We start from the raw sequence: 19,044 nt of genomic DNA on the forward strand, positions 1-19,044 counted from the left end.
AAACCATGTCCGCACATGTTAAGTGCAGAGTACTCCTTTTCTGTTGTTCATGGTCGGCTCAGAACGATGTGGCTCAGTGTTACACATTTGTGTTGGCAGTTGACAGGGCCCCAGTCACCAAGCCTCAGGGCTGCTGTGAGTACATGAAGTGAGTGAAAGGGGGCCAGTGTGGGTAAAATTGAAGGCTGATGAGTATGCCCAATATTTGAGCTTCCTGATAGATTATCTGAGGTGTCAGGAACTGTGGGAAGACAGAATTAACTTTGAGGGGTGAATACCAGCTCCTAGATGGTGGTGGTTGTAAACAGGTTGTCCAGACCTTGGTACTAAAGCTGGTTCAATCGGATCATAGTTTAATGCCACCTGGGAAAAGATGAATGTTCTTTCTGCAAGAACCACGATCTGGAAGTACACTGTAGACATTGGAAACAAAGCTGTCAACAAGCAGGGGCCAAACATAGGTCTGTGTCAACACATGGAGGTGGGAGGATCAAGAAACCAATTTGAAAGGCCATCGTTAACTGAAAGATGTGTCCATTGTAGGAAGAACATGGAAGCTCTAGAGAGGGTGCAGAGGAGATTTACCAGGATGCTGTATGGATTAGAGAGCACGCCTCATGAGGAAAGGTTGAGCAAGCTAGGCTTTATCTTTCTTTGGACTGAAGGAGGATGAGTGGTGATTTGTTAGAAGTGTACAAGTTGATACGAGGCATAGATAGAGTGGACAGCCAGTTCTTTCTCCCCAGGGCAGAAATGGCTAATACGATAGGGCAAGTTTTTAATGTGATTGGAGGGAAGTATAGGGGAGATGTCAGAGGTAGGGTTTTTCCACACAGAGAACAGGGTAAGTGTGTGGGATGCACTGCTGCGTGTGGAGGTAGAGGCAGATACATTAGGGACGTTTAGGGGACTCTTAGATAGGCACATGAATGGTGGAAGATTGGAATTCTATGTGGGAAGGAAGTGTGAGATGATCTTGCAGGAGGTTTAAAGGTCGGTACAACACCATGGGTTGAAGGGTTTGTAGTGCACTGTTCTATGAAAACACAAGGGTCAGTAGTTCAAATGATTGCAGTTAATGCTCCCTTTACTTTAATGCTGTGGAATGTACTGTATGTACAGTAAGGTCCGGTGTTGAGTCATTGTCACCTACCTGCTTGAATAAAATGTTCTGATGGAGTGATGGACCCAGTGTGGTGGTGTGGTCTTTATCAGTGTAATTGTCATTTAAGACAGTCCTACGAGTGTTGCAGCAGATACACAGCCCACTATCAGCTTCCCAGGAGGAGAGTATGGAGTGAGAAAATGTTGTCCTTCTTAGGATATTGTTATCTCCTCACCTCCTGCTGTTTCTCAGGCAGTGCCCTTTCTAGATCACAAAGGGAGCTGCCCAGAGTGCAGCTTCTCCGCCCAAAATGTTGCCATCGCCAGGCAGCCCTTCCAGCTCAAGCACGGCTCAGGGCAAACTGCGTAGCATCCTAGCTGCAGAAGGACAAGGGTCAACCAACCATGTTGCGAGGCTACGACTGAAGGAAAACACAAGGGTGAGTAGTTCAGATGATTGCACCAATAACAAGATTCCTGTGACATTACATTCTCTGAAATGTACATACAGCAAGGCCTATTGTTGAGTTTTTGTTGCCTAACTGCTCGAATAAAATGTACAGATATGATGAACTGGGAGACTCCAGAAAGATGGTGGTCTGACTATTATAATCTGTATTTTTATTTATTGCTAATTTTTCAAAACAAATACATCACGGAGGTCACTGTTTTTAGTTTAATATATGCAAATTCTCACTGCACCTTGGCTTTTCTTCTTAATTTTGCAGGAAGAAGCAAGATTTCTGGAAGATCCCTGTGAAATGACTAGTGTCAAGAGCCACCAATGCATCATCTCTCTCATTCTCACTCTCCTTATTTCCCTGGACTCCTGCAATTTACTTTTCCTTAAATAGGATCAGTCAGAATCTGAATCAAGTTTAATATCGCTGCCATATGTTGTGAAATTTGTTGTTTTGTGGCAGCAATACATTGCGATACCTAGTAATAAAAACTATAGATTACAATAAGAAATACATGGCATGTAAAAATAAATTAAGTAATTAACACAAAAAGGGCAAAAAAAAGTAAAAAGTTCTGAGGTAGTTTTCATGGGTTTATTGTCCATTCAGAAATCTGATAATGGAGGGGAAGAAGCTGTTCCTGAACTGTTGAGTGTGTGTCTTCGGACTGCTGTACCTCCTCCCTGATGGTAGCAATGAGAAGAGGGCATGTCCTGGGTGATGGGGGTCCTTAATGATAGATTCCTCCTTTTAGACGCATTGCCTTTTAAGGGTGTCCTTGATGCTGGCGAGACTAGTGCCCATGATGGAGCTAACTGAGCCTACAATTCTCTGCAGCTTTTTCCAATCCTGTGCAGTGGCCCCTCAATACCAGGTGGTGATGCAACCAATTAAAATGGTCTTCAAGATAAATCATTAGAAATTTGCACGAGTCTTTGGTGACATACCAAGCCTCCTCAAAACCCCAATGAAGTATACCTCTGTTGTGCCTTCTTTGTAATTGCATCAATTGTGCCCAGGATAAATCTTCTGAGATGTTGACACCCAAGAACTTGAAACTGCTCCCCCTTTCCACTGCTGATCACTAGATGAGAACTGGTGTGTGTTCCTCAACTTCCCCTTCCTGAAGTCCACAATCAATTCCTTTTCTTACTGACGTTGAGTGCAAGGTTGTTATTATCGTTCCACTCTGCCAACAGATCTCTCTCACACCTGTACGCCTCCTCATCACCATTTGAAATTCTGCCAACAATAGCTGTGTCATCAGCAAATTTCTAGATGGCATTTGAGCTGTGCCTAGCCGCAGAGTTGTGGGTGTAATGGGCTGCAATACTGCAGTGGGCTAAGCACGCATCCTTGAGGTGCACCAGTGTTGATTGTCAGCGATGAGGGCAATCATCTCCTCCTTGATTCGTTGCCCTACACTGGGGATAATTTACCAATTGCTGAATCAATCTAAGACAGAGATGGAGAGGTTTTACATATTCGCTTCAGCGGAAACGGGACGAGGTGAGGCAGTTGTTGATTGCAAAAGGAGGTAGTATGTGTGTGAGGCCAGTTTTCTGTGGTCAGTGTTAGATGTGGGAAGTCCTGGAGTCTCCCGGCATCCCAGATGGCCACATCTGCACCCGGTGCATCGAGATGCAACTCCTAAGGGACCATGTTAGGGAACTGGAGCTGCAGCTCGATGACCTTCGTCTGGTCAGGAAGAGTGAGGAGGTGATAGAAAGGAGTTACAGGCAGGTGGTCACACCGGGGCCACGGGAGATGGACAAGTGGGTCACAGTCAGGAGGGGGAAGGAGAAGAGTCAGGTACTAGAGAGTACCCCTATGGCTGTACCCCTTGACAATAAGTACTCCTGTTTGAGTACTGTTGTGGGGGACAGCCTACCTGGGGGAAGCGACAGTGGCCGTGCCTCTGGCACTGAGTCCGGCCCTGTAGTTCAGAAGGGAAGGGAAAGGAAGAGGAAGGCAGTAGATATAGGGGTCTCTATAGTTAGGGGTTCAGACAGGTGATTCTGTGGACGCAGGAAAGAAACTCGGATGGTAGTTTGCCTCTCAGGTGCCAGGGTCCGGGATGTTTCTGATCCCGTCCAAGATATCCTGCGGTGGGAGGGAGAACAGCCAGAGGTCATGGTACATATTGGTACCAATGACGTAGGTAGGAAAAGGGAAGAGGTCCTGAAAGAAGACTACAGGGAGTTAGGAAAGAAGTTGAAAAGCAGGACCTCAAAGGTAGTAATCTCGGGATTACTGCCTGTGCCACGCAATAGTGAGAATAGGAATAGAATGAGGTGGAGGATAAATGTGTGGCTGAGGGATTGGAGCAGGGGGCAGGGATTCAGATTTCTGGATCATTGGGACCTCTTTTGGGGCGGGTGTGACCTGTACAAAAAGGACGGGTTGCACTTGAATCCCAGGGGGACCAATATCCTGGCGGGCAGGTTTGATAGAGCTGTTGGGGAGGGTTTAAACTAGTTCGGCAGGGGGGTGGGAATCAGAATATGAGTGCAGGGATTAAGGTAGAAGGACAAGGGCATGATGCTAAGAGTTCTGAGTTGATGAGGAAGGACAGGCAGGGGACAGAACATAATTGTAGCCAGTTAAAGGGGTTGAAACGTGACTATTTCAATGCTAGAAGTATTAGGAACAAGGAGAATGAACTTAGAGCATGGATTAGTACATGGAATTACGATGTTGTGGCCGTTACTGAAACTTGGTTGGAGGAAGGGCAGGATTGGATGATGCAGGTCCCGGGGTTCAGGTGTTTTAAAAGGAATAGGATGGGGGGTAGAAAAGGGGGGAGTGGCATTGCTGGTCAGGGATAATATCGTGGCTATAGAAAGGAAAGACGCTGCAGAAGGAGTGTCCACGGAGTCAGTCTGGGTGGAAGTCAGAAATAGGAAGGGATCAATCACTGTGCTGGGAGTAGTCTAAAGGCCCCCAAATAGCCCTCGGGACACCGAGGAGCAGATAAGCAGGTAGATTTTAGAATGGTGCAGGAAATACAGGGTAGTAGTTATGGGTGATTTCAACTTCCCTCATATTGACTGGCACCTCCTGAGTGCAAGGGGGATAGATGGGGCTGAATTTGTCAGGTGTGTTCAAGAAGGATTCCTGACACAGTATGTGGACCGGCCGATGAGAGGAGAGGCTAGACTGGATCTAGTTCTGGGTAATGAACCTGGTCAGGTGACAGACCTCTTGGTGGGGGAGCATTTTGGTGAGAGTGACCACAACTCCCTTAGCTTCAGCATAGGTATGGAAAGGGATAAAATCAGACAAAATTGTAAAGTGCTTAACTGGGGAAGGGCTAACTTTGAAGGGATGAGGCAGGAACTAGCGAGAGTAAATTGGAAACAGATGTTCAAAGGGGAAAACACAGAAGTAATGTGGGAGAAGTTTAGGGACCACTTGAGCTGGGTTCAGGATAGGTTTGTCCCACTGAGACAGGGAAAAAATGGTAGGAAAAGGGAAACGTGGCTGACGAAACACGTGAGGCAACTCGTCGAGGAAAAAGTTAGATATAAGAAGCAGGAAGTAGGAGGGGCTTATGAGAAATATAGGGTAGCCAGGAAGGAGCTAAAGAAAGGACTTAGGAGAGCTAGAAGGGGGCATGAGAAGGCCTTGGCATTTAGAATTAAGGAGAACCCCAAGGCATTCTATGCATATGTGAAGAATAGGAGGATGACGAGAACGAAGGTGGGACCGCTAAAGGATAAAGAGGGCAACATGTGCCTGGAGGCGAAGGAGGTTGGGGAGGTCCTAAATGAATACTTTGCATCAGTATTCACAAGTGAAAAGGATCTTGATCAGGATGAGGTCAAAGTAGAGCGGGCTTGTGTGCTGGACAATGTGGAGATTAAGGAAGAAGTAGTGCTGGATCTTCTTAAAAACAGTAAGATTAATAAATCCCCAGGGCCGGATATGATACACCCCAGGTTGTTCTGGGAATTGAGAGAAGAGATCGCAGGAGCATTAGCCATGATCTTTGAATCCTCTTTGGTTGCAGGGGAAGTGCCAGAGAATGGCAAATGTAGTTCCCTTGTTTAAAAAAGGTAATAGGGAGAAACCTGGGAACTATAGACCGGTGAGTCTTACATCAGTGGTATGCAATCTACCGGAAAGGATACTTAAGGATAGGATCTGTGAGCATTTGGAGAAGTACAGTCTACTCATGGAAAGTCAACATGGCTTTGTGAAGGGAAGATCGTGCCTCACGAGCCTGATTGAGTTTTTTGAAGAGGTAACAAAAGAAATTGTTGAGGATAGGGCAGTGGATGTTGTCTACATGAACTTTAGCAAAGCATTTGACAAGGTCCCTCATGAGAGACTCATCCAGAAAGTCATGAGGCATGGGATAAGTGGAACCTTGGCTGTTTGGAGAAAAAATTGGCTTAAAGGAAGAAAGCAGAGGGTAGTTGTGGAAGGAAAGTATTCTGCCTGGAGGTCGGTGACTAGTGGAGTGCCACAGGGATCTGTCCTGTGACCCCTGCTATTTGTGATTTTTATAAATGACCTGGATGTAGAGGTGAAAAGATGGGTGAGTAAGTTTGTGGATGACACGAAGATTGGAGGAGTTGTGGATGAGCTGTAGGTGGTCAAAGGTTACAAGAGGATATAGACAGGCTGCAGAGTTGGGCAGATGGAGTTCAATCCGGATAAGTGTGAGGTGATGCATTTTGGAAGGACAAACCAGAAGACTGAGTACAGGATTAATGGTTAGTTGCTTAAGAGTGTGGATGAACAAAGGGACCTTGGGGTTCAAATCCGTACATCCCTCAAGGTCGCTGCATAGGTTGATAGGGTAGTTAAGAAGGCCTATGGGATGCTAGGCTTCATTAACATGGGGATTGAGTTCAAGAGTAGAGAGGTCATGTTGCAACTCGACAAATCTCTGGTGAGACCGCACTTAGAGTATTGTGTTCAGTTCTGGTCACCTCATTATAGGAAGGATGTGGAAGCTATGGAGAGGGTGCAGAGGAGCTTTACCAGGATGTTGCCTGGTTTGGAGAACAAGTCATATGAAGCAAGGTTAGCAGAGCTGGGACTTTTCTCTTTGGAGCGTAGAAGAATGAGAGGGGACTTGATAGAGGTCTACAAGATTATGAGAGGCATAGATAGGGTGGATAGTGAGTACCTGTTTCCCAGGGCACCAATAGCAAACACCAGAGGGCATAGGTACAAAATTAAGGGAGGGAAGTTAAGGGGAGACATCAGGGGTAAGTTTTTTACACAGAGGGTTGTGAGTGTCTGGAATGACTAGCCAGGGATGGTGGTGGAGGCTAAAACATTAGGGGTATTTAAGAGCCTCTTGGACAGGCACATGGATGAAAGTAAAATGGAGGGTTATGGGGTAGTGTGGGTTTAGTACATTTTTTAAGGATTATATGGGTCGGCACAACATGGAGGGCTGAAGGGCCTGTACTGTGCCGTAGTGTTCTATGGTTCTATGAAGTGTAACACCTCATGCTTGTCCAGACTAAACTCCATCTGCCATTTCTCCTCCCACATTTTAGGTCACTTGGGTTGTTGATTTGGTTTTAATTTGTATGAGATATATTTGTGTTTTTGTTTGCATATCTTTGAAATGATGAGCCTGAATTCAATAGAGTTCAGAAGAATGTTGGGAGAGAGGGGTGGGGTAGTCATTCTCATTAAAACCTTCCAGATGCTAAAAGGGCTGGATAGAGTGGAGATGCAGATCCAGTAGTAGAGGGGTCCAGGATCCAAGGGCACAGACTCAGAATAAAGGGACATCCTTGTTAAACTGAAGTGAGAAGAAATTTCTTCAGCCAGAGGATGGTGAATCTGGGGGATTTATTTCTACAGAGGGCCAAGGAAGCCGGGTGTGTGCTTCAGGCAGAGATTGATAGGTCCTTGATTGGCAAGAGGTTTAAGGGTTACAGGAAGAAGCTAGGAGAGTAGGGTTGAAACATGATTCAGCCATGATGGAGCAGACTCAATGGGCCAAATGGCCTAATTCCACTCGTCTGTCTTGTGGTCTTATGGTGTTTGCAAAGGTGGTTCTGCTGCCTGCAGACTGAGCAGTTCACATTTCCAATTTTTATTCTAAACTGGGTCTTGACAAGCTAACTAAAACCAACTGTGAATATGGAAAAGCCTCTAAATCTTATCAGGAATCTATTATGGGACTTTGGCATTCCTCTTGCCTTATAATGCGATAGGAAGATTGAGGAGACAGGATGAAAAGCAGGGATGGCTCTGCAATGTAAGGAGAGCTCTCCGTAAAGTATGGACTGTGTCTCAGGAATCCAGACATGAACAGAAACTGCAAGGGACTTCATTCCTTGAAAATCCTAAATTACTGAAAGCGGAGTCAAGTTTATTGTCGAGTGCACAAGCACAGTGTGATATATGTACAGTTAAAACTTGCTTACAGCACAGAAAATAAATTGTACCAGACAGTGAAGAAAGATGACTGCAAACACAACATAAAAGCACAGCCAGGCACAAGTCCATGGTAATGGTCTGTAATGTTCAGTTGCTGAGATAGTGTTAGGGGAGTACAGAGTCCAGTGATTGTAAGAAAGTAGTTATTCCTACACCTGGCGATGTGGGACTTTGGGCTTCAGTACCTCTTGCCTGACAGTGGCAGTGGGAAGAGTGCACGATCTGGGTGGTGGAGATGCTTGTTGACAGTTGCTACCTTCTTCAGACTTCATCTCCTGTGGGTGCTGTCAGTGGTGAGGAGGGCTTTGCCTGTGATGGTTTGTGTTGTGTCTACTGCTCTCTGCAGCCTCTTGCATCCCTGTGTTTTGGAATCGCAACACCAGGCTGCGATGCAACAGTCAGGATGCCTCTGTAGAAATTAAAGTATTTGGTCACAAACTAAGTTTCCTTACGCTTCTAAGAAAGGAGAGGCACTGCTGCACCTTCTTTGTAATTGCATCAGTGTACTGGGTCCAAGGTGATGATGCTCAGAAATTTCAAGCTGCTGACTCTTTCCTGACCCAACCATGATAACTGATACATGGTCTCCCAACTTCCCCTTTCTGAAACCCGACATTAAGGGAGCATTTACAGCACATTCACCCAGGGCCATCCTGATGTGCTTTCACAGTCCAGTGTGCTACCATACCAGACCAACAGAAGAGATATACCCTCTGAACACCATGCCTTTCTGATACCTTTTCCCTCATGATACTGAATGAGTTGCCTGTATGGAAGTAGACATTCGGTGAGCACTCATATTACAGTTCCCTGTTCTCAACATTACCATGCCTTTTTGTCTTTACCATGCAGAGTCACAGGAGTTATCATGGGTGAGATGAGGTGTATGATTAGAAACTCACCTGATAGGAATGGATTGAAACAAAATAAACTTCTGATAAATGGCATCATAGCAATCAGTTTAGCAGCTACAGTGTAGACGCCACTGTGTAGCAGTTTTACACAAGTGCCATACTAATAATGCCACCTGAATTCTCATCTGTAACTTTAATATAAACGAGAGACAAGAGGGGACCAAGTATTGATCCCTGTGCAACACCACTGGTCACAGGCCACCAGTCTGTAAAAGAACCCTCACTACCACTCTCTGTCTCCTATCATCAAGTCAATTTTGTATCCAACTGGCTAGCTCAACCTGGATGGCATGTGTTCTAAACTTCCAGACCAGCTGAGCTTGCAGGATGCCATCAGATTTCTCACTAAATCCATGTTTACAACATCCATCATCCTACCCTCATCAGTCCTCTTGATCACCGCCGGCTGGTGCTGGACTCCGGAAGCGAAGGCTCCCAAGTTCGAATGCTGTCGCCCCCCCCCCCCCAATGCTTTCTATCCGTGCGGGGTTGAGTGTCGAGCTAGCTGCTCGGCCTCGTAAAAAACAAGGGTCGAATCAGAAACGTTCATATTGTGACCCAGTAAATCCGAAAGGAGACTAATCCTGACACTACGTGCCAGACAAGAACGGCTGTCTGTCTGGTGTGACAAGCTGTGAAAAGACTTCCTCAAAAAGCTCAATCAAATTGAAGAGGCATGATTTCTCACATGCAAAACCATGCTAGTCTTTACTAATTAGTCCTTGATTTTCAAAATGCCATTAAGTTTTAGCTCTCAGAATCCTTTCCAATAACTTTTCCACCTCTGATGCAAAGATCATATTAAAGTAATCCCTGCCTTGTGTTTACTGCCCTTCTTAAATAAAGGCACAACATTAGTTTCCTGCAGTCTTTTGATATCTCTCTAATGAAAATATGAAAATCTCTACCAGAGTCCCAGCAATTTCCTCTCTTGCTTCTCATAATATCTCAAGATACACTTTGCAGGCTCCAGGGATATGTTTCAAGTCCTTTGTCAACTCCTTTCATAATGTTGATATGTTGCAGGATGTCACTGTTCTGTCGTCTGAACTCACCAGCTTTTACATCTTTTTCTAAGGAAAATGGGTTTGGTTTTAAATGATTGCAAGAACTAATCATTTAAGACCTCACCCATTTTCCATGGCTCCACACATTTATGACCTCACTATCCTTAAGGGAACTAACCCCTTCTGTAGTTTAATATAGAATCTATTTGGATTCTCCCTTATCCATCAGGGATATGTCATGGCTCCTTTATGCCCTGCTAATTGTACTTCCCTAAGGAATGTGCTTGATTCCAGCTGCCTAGCAATGATATGTGCTTCCTTCTTTGCCCTGACTAAAGTTTCAATATTACTCATCAATCAAAGTTCCCTAATCTTGCCCTTCACTCTAGCAGGAGCATACTGGCCCTGACCTCTTCCTATCTCAGTTTTGAAGGTAACACCTCTTCTGGAATACTGTACACAGAATCTAAGGAAGGGCTTTAATGGATTGCAAGCCATTCAAGGCATGCTTACTAGGTTAAATATCTAGGGCAGGTAATAGGAAAAGAACCAGATCTGAAATGTTGAGTGTTTCTCTTGCCACAGACGTTGCCTGGCCTGCTGAGAGCTTCCAGCATTTTCTGTTTATATTTCAGATTTTTAGCAGTTCTTTAATTTTAGTCTAGAATAACAGATTTAAATTGGAGATATGATTGTAGCCAAGGAGTGTGGCAGGTTCAAATAATTAATTAAATCCTTACTAATTTCACAAAGCATGAATGGCTGGGCAAACATTGTGCTGTAGCTGGTAGAACCCCATAGGCACCATGTTGGCTGCACAGGGAATTTCAGCTGAGGAGTCTGGCCATTGATACCGGGACACATAAGGGAGGGAGAGTCATCTAGACATTGTGTTTCAGGAGGCAGTCACACCCTCAGGCTAACTTCTTCATGTCTGATCAGCAGGGATAGGAAGGTATAGCTGCTGAAGAGGCTAGTGGGGGAATCCACAGGGTGGGCCCAGAGAAGATTGAGCCTTTTCCCTTGTCCAGTAATTCTTGCTCCCTGTGTAGAAATGTAGGAACTGCAGGGAGGATGTGCAAACTGTCCATTACACCAGATTACAGGAAGCTGCTTGAGTGGCGGGGATGGGCCAAGATAAAAGGATGTGGTAGTCATAGGGGATAGATAGTGTTCCCTGCAGCAAAGACAGGAAGTCTCAAAGACTATGTTGCCTACCTGGTGCCATCTCATCTGACTGGAGAAGAACTTAAAGTGGGAGGGGGAGGATCCAGTTGTCATGTTCCGCTGAAACAACATTGGTAGGATGAGGGAAAAGGTTCTGCTGAGGGAATATGAATGGCTTGGGGCAAAATTGGAAAGAAAAGCACACAGAAGTGAATGTCTGGATAACTAACTGAGCCATGTACAGATTGGCAGAGGACAAATAAGATCAGAGAATAAGAAATGAGGGAAGCAAGGTTCACAGAGCGGTGTGGGAGAAGTTGGATTCTAGCCCTGTATTTAAACTCTGATCATTCATGATTCAACCACCCAGAAAATCCAATGGTATGACATCTGGCCCACTTCACTCCCTTTCCACTCACCAAGACCCAGTTCTTGTGCTTTCTTTCGATTCATTGTTCAAAATTGGGGTTTTGGTGACCATGCTGCCATTCAGCTGGAAAGAATGCAGAAAAGATTTATGAGGATATTGTTAGAACTTGGGGGACTGAGTTATTGAGAGAGGTTGAATAAGATAGGACTTTATCATGAAGTATAGTAGAATGAGAGGAAATCTTATAAAATGCTTAAAATCATGATGGACATAAATTGAGTGAATATAGACAGTCTATTTCTTAGAGCTGGGGAATTAAGAGCTAGTGAGCATAGGTTTAAGGTGAGAGGGGAGAGATTTAATAGGAGCCTGAGAGGCATCCTTTTTCACCATTTGGATGATGTGGAATGAGCTACCAGAGGGAGTAGATGAGACAGGCACATTGACAATATTTTAACAACACTTGAAAGTTTCGTGCATTAGCAAACTGTAGATGGATAAAGCCCAAACACAGGCAAATAGAGCTAGCTGAGATGAACATCTTGGTTGGCATGGACAAGATGGGCCAAAGGGGCTGTTTCTGTGATGTATGACTATGACTTACCGAGTTCGCCAAGAAATTTATCATACTGGTAAAACCAATTGCTGGTGACAGTGGTGGAGGCAGATATGAGAGGGTCTTTTAGGAGACTCCTGGACAGGTACATGGAGCTCAGAAAAATAGAGGGCTATGGGTAACCCTAGGTCATTTCTAAGGTAAAGGCATGCTTGGCATAGCTTTGTGAGCCGAAGGGCCTGTATTGTACAGTAGGTTTTTCTGTGTTTCTAACTAACTCGATTGAGTTTTTCAAGAAGGTGACAAAGGTAGAACTGTTGGTGTTGTCAACATGAGGCGATGGAGAAGGTCCTTCTCAGGAGGTACATCCAGAAGATTAAGCTGCATGAGATTCACATTGTATTGGCTGTTAAACTGGCTTGCCTGTGGAAGACAGAGTGGTCAATATGAGTTATTCTGACTGCAGCTCTGTGACTAGTGGTGTTTCACAGGGATGCATAGTGGGGCCACTGTTTGTGATATATATAAATGACCAGGGTGAAAATGTAGATGGGTGGCATAGTAAGTTTGCAGTCAATAGGAAGATTGGTGATATTGTGGATAGCTCAGAAGATTGGCAAAGGGCATAACAAGATACAGATCAGTTCAGATATAAGTAGAGAAATAGCCACATTTGTTGCACTTTGGGAGATCAAATCTAAAGAGATAGTACACTTTTAAATGGCAGGATCCTTGACAGTTTTGATGAGGGCACCAATTCTTAGCTCCCTGAAAATGGTTACTTGGGTTGATAGGGCAGTAAAGAAGACATAAATGCATGCTTGTCTTTATTAATCAAGGAATTGAGTTCAAGAGTGAATTTAGAACATAGAATAGTACAGCACATTACAGGCCCTTCGGCCCACAATGTTGTGCCAACCCTCAAACCCTGCCTCCCATATAACACCCCACCTTAAATTCCTCCATATACCTGTCTAGTAGTCTCTTAAACTTCACTAGTGTATCTGCCTCCACCACTGACTCAGGCAGTGCATTCCATGCACCAACCACTCTCTGAGTGAAAAACCTTCCTCTAATATTCCCCTTGAATTTCCCTCCCTTACCTTAAAGCCATGTCCTCTTGTACTGAGCAGTGGTGCCCTGGGGAAGAGGTGCTGGCTGTCCACTCTGTCTATTCCTCTTAAGATCTTGTATACTTCTATCATGTCTCCTCTCATCCTCCTTCTCTCCAAAGAGTAAAGCCCTAGCTCCCTTAATCTCTGATCATGATCCATACTCTCTAAACCAGGCAGCATCCTGGTAAATCTCCTCTGTACCCTTTCCAATGCTTCCACATCCTTCCTATACTGAGGGGACCAGAACTGGACACAGTACTCCAAGTGTGGCCTAACTAGAGTTTTATAGAGCTGCATCATAACATCGCGTCTCTCAAACTCTATCCCTCGACTTATGAAAGCTAACACCCCATTAGATTTCTTAACTACCCTATCTACCTGTGAGGCAACTTTCAGGGATCTGTGGACATGTACCCCCAGATCCCTCTGCTCCTCCACACTGCCAAGTATCCTGCCATTTACTTTGTACTCTGCCTTGGAGTTTGTCCTTCCAAAGTGTACCACCTCACACTTCACCGGGTTGAACTCCATCTGCCACTTCTCAGCCCACTTCTACATCCTATCAATGTCTCTCTGCAATCTTCGACAATCCTCTACACTATCTACAACACCACCAACCTTTGTGTCATCTGCAAACTTGCCAACCCATCCTTCTACCCCCACATCCAGGTCGTTCATAAAAATCACAAAAAGTAGATGTCCCAGAACAGATCCTTGTGGGACACCACTAATCACAACCCTCCAATCTGAATGTACTCCCTCTAGCACGACCCTCTGCCTTCTGCAGGCAAGCCATTTCTTAATCCACCTGGCCAAATTTCCCTGGATCCCATGCCTTCTGACTTTCTGAATAAGCCTACCATGTGGAACCTTGTCAAATGCCTTACTAAAATCCATGTAGATCACATCCACTGCACTACCCTCATCTATATGCCTGGTCACCTCCTCAAAGGACTCTATCAGGCCTGTTAGGCACGATCTGCCCTTCACAAAGCCATGCTGACTGTCCCTGATCAGACCATGATTCTCTAAATGCCCATAGATCCTATCTCTAAGAATCTTTTCCAACAGCTTTCCCACCACAGACGTAAGGCTCACTGGTCTATAATTACCTGGACTATCCCTACTACCTTTTTTGAACAAGGGGACAACATTTGCCTCCCTCCAATCCTCCGGTACCATTCCCGTGGACAACGAGGACATAAAGATCCTAGCCAGAGGTTCAGCAATCTCTTCCCTTGCCTCATGGAGCAGCCTGGGGAATATTTCATCAGGCCCCGGGGACTTATCTGTCCTAATGTATTTTAACAACTCCAACACCTCCTCTCCCTTAATATCAACATGCTCCAGAACATCAACCTCACTCATATTGTCCTCACCGTCATCAAGTTCCCTCTCAGTGGTGAATACCAAAGAGAAGTATTCATTGAGGACCTCGCTCACTTCCACAGCCTCCAGGCACATCTTCCCACTTTTATCTCTAATCGGTCCTACCTTCACTCCTGTCATCCTTTTGTTCTTCACATAATTGAAGAATGCCTTGGGGTTTTCCTTTACCCTACTTGCCAAGGCCTTCTCATGCCCCCTCTTGTTCTTCTCAGCCCCCTTTAATCTCCTTTCTTGTTACCCTATATTCCTCAATAGACCCATCTGATCCTTGCTTCCTAAACCTCATGTATGCTGCCTTCTTCCACCTGACTAGATTTTTCACTTCACTTGTCACCCATGGTTCCTTCACCCTACCATTCTTGATCTTCCTCACTGGGATAAATTTAGCCCTAACATCCTGCAAGAGTTCCTTAAACATTGACCACATGTCCCTGCAAAAACATCATCCCAATTCACACCCGCAAGTTCTAGCCTTATAGCCTCATATTTTGCCCTTCCCCAATTAAAAATTTTCCTGTCTTCTCTGATTCTATCCTTTTCCATGATAATGCTAAAGGTCAAGGAGCAGTGATCACTGTCCCCCAGATGCTCACCCACTGACAGATCTGTGACCTGACCCGGTTCATTACCTAATACTAGATCCAGTATGGCATTCCCCCTAGTCGGCCACTCAACATACTGGAACAGGAATCCATCCTGGACACACTTAACAAACTCTGCCCCATCTAAACCCTTGAAGCTAATCAAGTGCCAATCAATATTAGGGAAGTTAAAGTCACCCATGATAACAACCCTGTTATTTTTGCACCTTTCCAAAATCTGCCTCCCGATCTGCTCCTTGGTATCTCTGCTGCTACCAGGAGGCCTATAGAATACCCCCAGTAGAGTAACTGCTCCCTTCCTGTTCCTGACCTCCACCCATACTGACCCAGAAGAGGATTCTGCTACATTACCCACTCTTTCTGCAGCTGTAATAGTATCCCTGACAAGTAATGCCACCCCTCCTCCCCTTTTCCCCCCTCTCTATCCCTTTTAAAGCACTGAAATCCAGGAATATTGAGAATCCATTCCTGCCCTGGTGCCAACCAAGTCTCAGTAATGGCCACTACATCATAATTCCATATGTGTATCCAAGCTCTCAGTTCATCACCTTTGTTCCTGATGCTTCTTGCATTGAAATACACACACTTTAGCCCTTCTACCTTACTACCTTTATTCTGCTGCTCTTTCCTCAAAGCCTCTCTATATGTTAGATCTGGCTTTACTCCATGCACTTCTTTCACTGCTCTATCGCTCCGGGTCCCAACCCCCTTGCTAATTAGTTTAACCCCTCCCGAAGTGCAGCTTTATAAAACACTAGTTAGGCTTATTTGGAGGACTGCATTCAATTCTTGCTGAGGCTTTGGAGAGGGTTCAGAAGAGGTTTATCAGGATGCTGCCTGGTTTTGAGAGCATATGCTGAAATGAGATGTTGGACAAAATTGGGTTGTTTTCTCTGGAGCATCTGAGGCTTCGGGGAGATGTGATAAAGGTTTATAATATTATAAGAGGCATGGATGGCCAGTATCTTTGTCTCAGGATTTATTGATTAATTCCAAACGGCATGCATTTAAGATAAGAGAGGGTGAGTTCAAAGAAGATGTGTGGTAAGTTTTCTTACACAGAGAGAGGTGGGAGCCTGGAATGCACTGCCTGAGGTGGTGGTATGGTGGAGGCAAATACAGTAGGGTCATTCAAGAGCTCTTAAATAGGCACATGATGGTGCAGGAAATGGAAGGATATGGGCATCATGTCCAGTAAGCAGAAAGGATTAGTTTAGTGCAACACTTGATTACTAATTTACTTAGTTCAGTGCAACATTGTGGGCAGAAGGGCCTCTCCCTGTTCTCTCAGCTTGAATTTAAATTCCCACCTTTCTTCGTGGGACTGAATTCAGCAACTTAACCGCAGTCTATGCAGAAAAATAATTACGAGAATGTTACTGGATCTGGAGGCTTGGAGTTATGAGGACAGACTGAGATTGTTTCCTGCCAGAGCAACGGAGGCTGAGGGATGGCTTTATTGAGATTTATAAAATCATGAGGGGTGAGATAAGGTGAACAGCCACAGCTTTTGTTTCCTAGATTGGGGAGTCTAAAACTAGAGGACACAGAGTTATGGTGAGAGGGAAATATTTAAAAGAAACCTGATGGACAACATTTTTGCACAGAGGGTGGTATACATATGGCCACCAGAGTAATTGAGGTGGATAAAATTAATTAAAAATGACATTTGCATGGTAAATGGATGGGAAAGTTTTAGAGGGAAATGGGCCAAATGCAGGGAAGTGTGACTGGCAGAGATAGAAACTTGGTTGGCATGGGCAGGCTGATCCAAAGGGCTTTTTACCCTGTACTGTGTAACTGTGTGACTGCTGTGTAATAGCAGTAAGGGACCTGGGGCTGGGAACAGGGGAATAGGTGGACTATATGAAGGTGGAGTCTCTATTCTGCAGGCACATCATGTGACTGCTCAGTTGTAGGTGAACAGCTTGTAGCGCCACCTCCGTTACTCCATGGGTCAGGGAGTGGCCATGTTTTCTGCTAGGGCAGAGTCTGAGAAGCTGCACATTACATATGCTGAGAATGATGCTGGACAAAGTTCAACTGCAGTAAATCTTGCCTTTTTTTTGTATGGACTTTGATACATTAATGAACGCACACCTTCTACAGAAACTGATCACAAGCAGAGTGCAGAAGGAATGCATTCCCCGCTGGGCCAGAGCTGAAGGAAATCTCAGTAAGAAAGGAGGAATCAGGTAATTGGAATCTGACAGTTGATGCTTGGGCTGTTACTGAGAGGATATAGGAGCTGAGGCAGAGTATGCCGTCCTCCCCGAGGTTGTGGCCAGAACTGATTAAATGTTCCGTTTGTTTAATCCTGACATTTGAGCAAAGCAGGAATTTTGTGAAGGATTTGAGTTTGAGGACCTCAGTCTGTATTTAGATATACGCTGAACTTATTTGTGGTGTATAATACAAGTGCTTGCATTAGAACAGTCAGCAAGTGACTCCCTATATTGTTGAGAGGTAGCCTGGATTGAAGAAGATGGGACAAAGGCAGAAAATGCTGGAAATATTCAGTAGGCCAATCAGCATCTGTGAACAGAAAAACACATTGGGTCTGTTACCCTCGATTTTCAGAGATGATGGGAGACGGGGGACTAAGAGTCAAGGAGACTGTCTGGATTTAATCCAGTTGTATGAATGTTGAAATTGCAAGTGAAGTGAATTCAGTCAGACACAGCAGGAAAATCCCACTGTGATCTAGGTGAAGAGATGGTCTCAGGTGGGAAGGTGTGGAGACTCTGCAATTTGCCTTATTACTCAGCCAAGAAGAATGTTGTCAAGATCTAAGCCAATCCCTCAAAATAACATTGAGATGATGCATTCCACAGTGGAACAATTTGTCAAAGTCTGAGATGGGTGAGGCACTGGACTGTGGCAACACAAATGTAATCACACCCCAGGAGAATGGAAGGGAGGTGGGGAATGGGGTGGCAGTAAAGAGGGATTAAACAAATAGGTAGGGAATAGTGGGTGATGGCACTTGGATGTGTGACAGTGAGAATCTGATACCTGGGACTTCTTCCTTAGCCGATCAAGATATCGTGGCACCAACGAATATATTCAAGGACCAGGAGAGACGGAGGAGCAGTGGGAATGGTGAGTTTGTGGAGTCTCTCTTCTAACTCGACAGTAATTATTGGTTCATTTTGTACAATATGACAGCGGGTGTTTTATAAACAGTACCAAACAGCCATTCAGGACTGATGTGACGAGAAATTTAGTCATACAGAGTGTAGGGAATTAACTACTCTGTCACTGAGCATTTTCAACTCAGAGATATACTTTTGTGTCATGATGTCAAAACAACAACCTAGTCTTAATGACAGGAAGACAAAAGAGCTAATTGTTGACCTAAGGAAGTGGGTTGGGGATGCGGACCTAAGGAAGAGGGTTGGGGATGCGAACCAAACCCTGTCCTTGTTAACTGAGCTGCTGTACAGGTGGTTGATAGCTTCAAATTTCTTGGCATCCATATCAGCAGCATCCTCACTTCATCTAGTTTTGGTGGTCCACCAGAATTATTCTGAACTTCGACAGATACACTACTGAAGGTGTCCTGACAGTTGTTTCTGAGCCTGGTACAGCAGTGGGCTGACAAAACCTCTAATCAACACTGCCCAGTCCATCACAAGCTCATCACTTCCTTTCATCCAGCTCATCTTCAGGGTGCATTGCTTTAGGATACCCACCACTATTCCCTTTTCTCTCTCCTGCTTCTACGAGAAGATACAGGAGCTTGAAGTCCCGGTCGATAAGCTTCTATCTTGTTATCACACTTCTGCACCACCCATTTCATACCCATTTCCCGGTGGTGCTACCATATTCTCAAACTCTTAATTCTTCCTCTCCCAGTTATTCTGTTATCGCCACCTAGCATTGCTGTTTTCATGACTGCTCCTGCACCTTTCTGTTATTTTGTGTTCACATCTGTACTTATTA

The 19,044-nt window shown here is 44.8% G+C and overlaps 1 protein-coding gene across 1 annotated transcript in view; it reads left to right on the top strand.

Moving 5' to 3' along the window:
- Positions 1 to 19,044, top strand: part of myo15b (myosin XVB) — a 452,296-nt gene that overhangs the window by 181,243 nt on the left and 252,009 nt on the right. The window contains exons 25-27 of the mRNA XM_073026589.1: positions 1,833 to 1,935; positions 8,326 to 8,402; positions 18,133 to 18,201. Coding sequence (XP_072882690.1) covers positions 1,833 to 1,935; positions 8,326 to 8,402; positions 18,133 to 18,201 — 249 coding nt within the window. The remainder of the gene's footprint in view (positions 1 to 1,832; positions 1,936 to 8,325; positions 8,403 to 18,132; positions 18,202 to 19,044) is intronic.

Source organism: Hemitrygon akajei, chromosome 22 (genome assembly GCF_048418815.1).
Source record: "Hemitrygon akajei chromosome 22, sHemAka1.3, whole genome shotgun sequence".
Classification (NCBI taxonomy): domain Eukaryota; kingdom Metazoa; phylum Chordata; class Chondrichthyes; order Myliobatiformes; family Dasyatidae; genus Hemitrygon; species Hemitrygon akajei.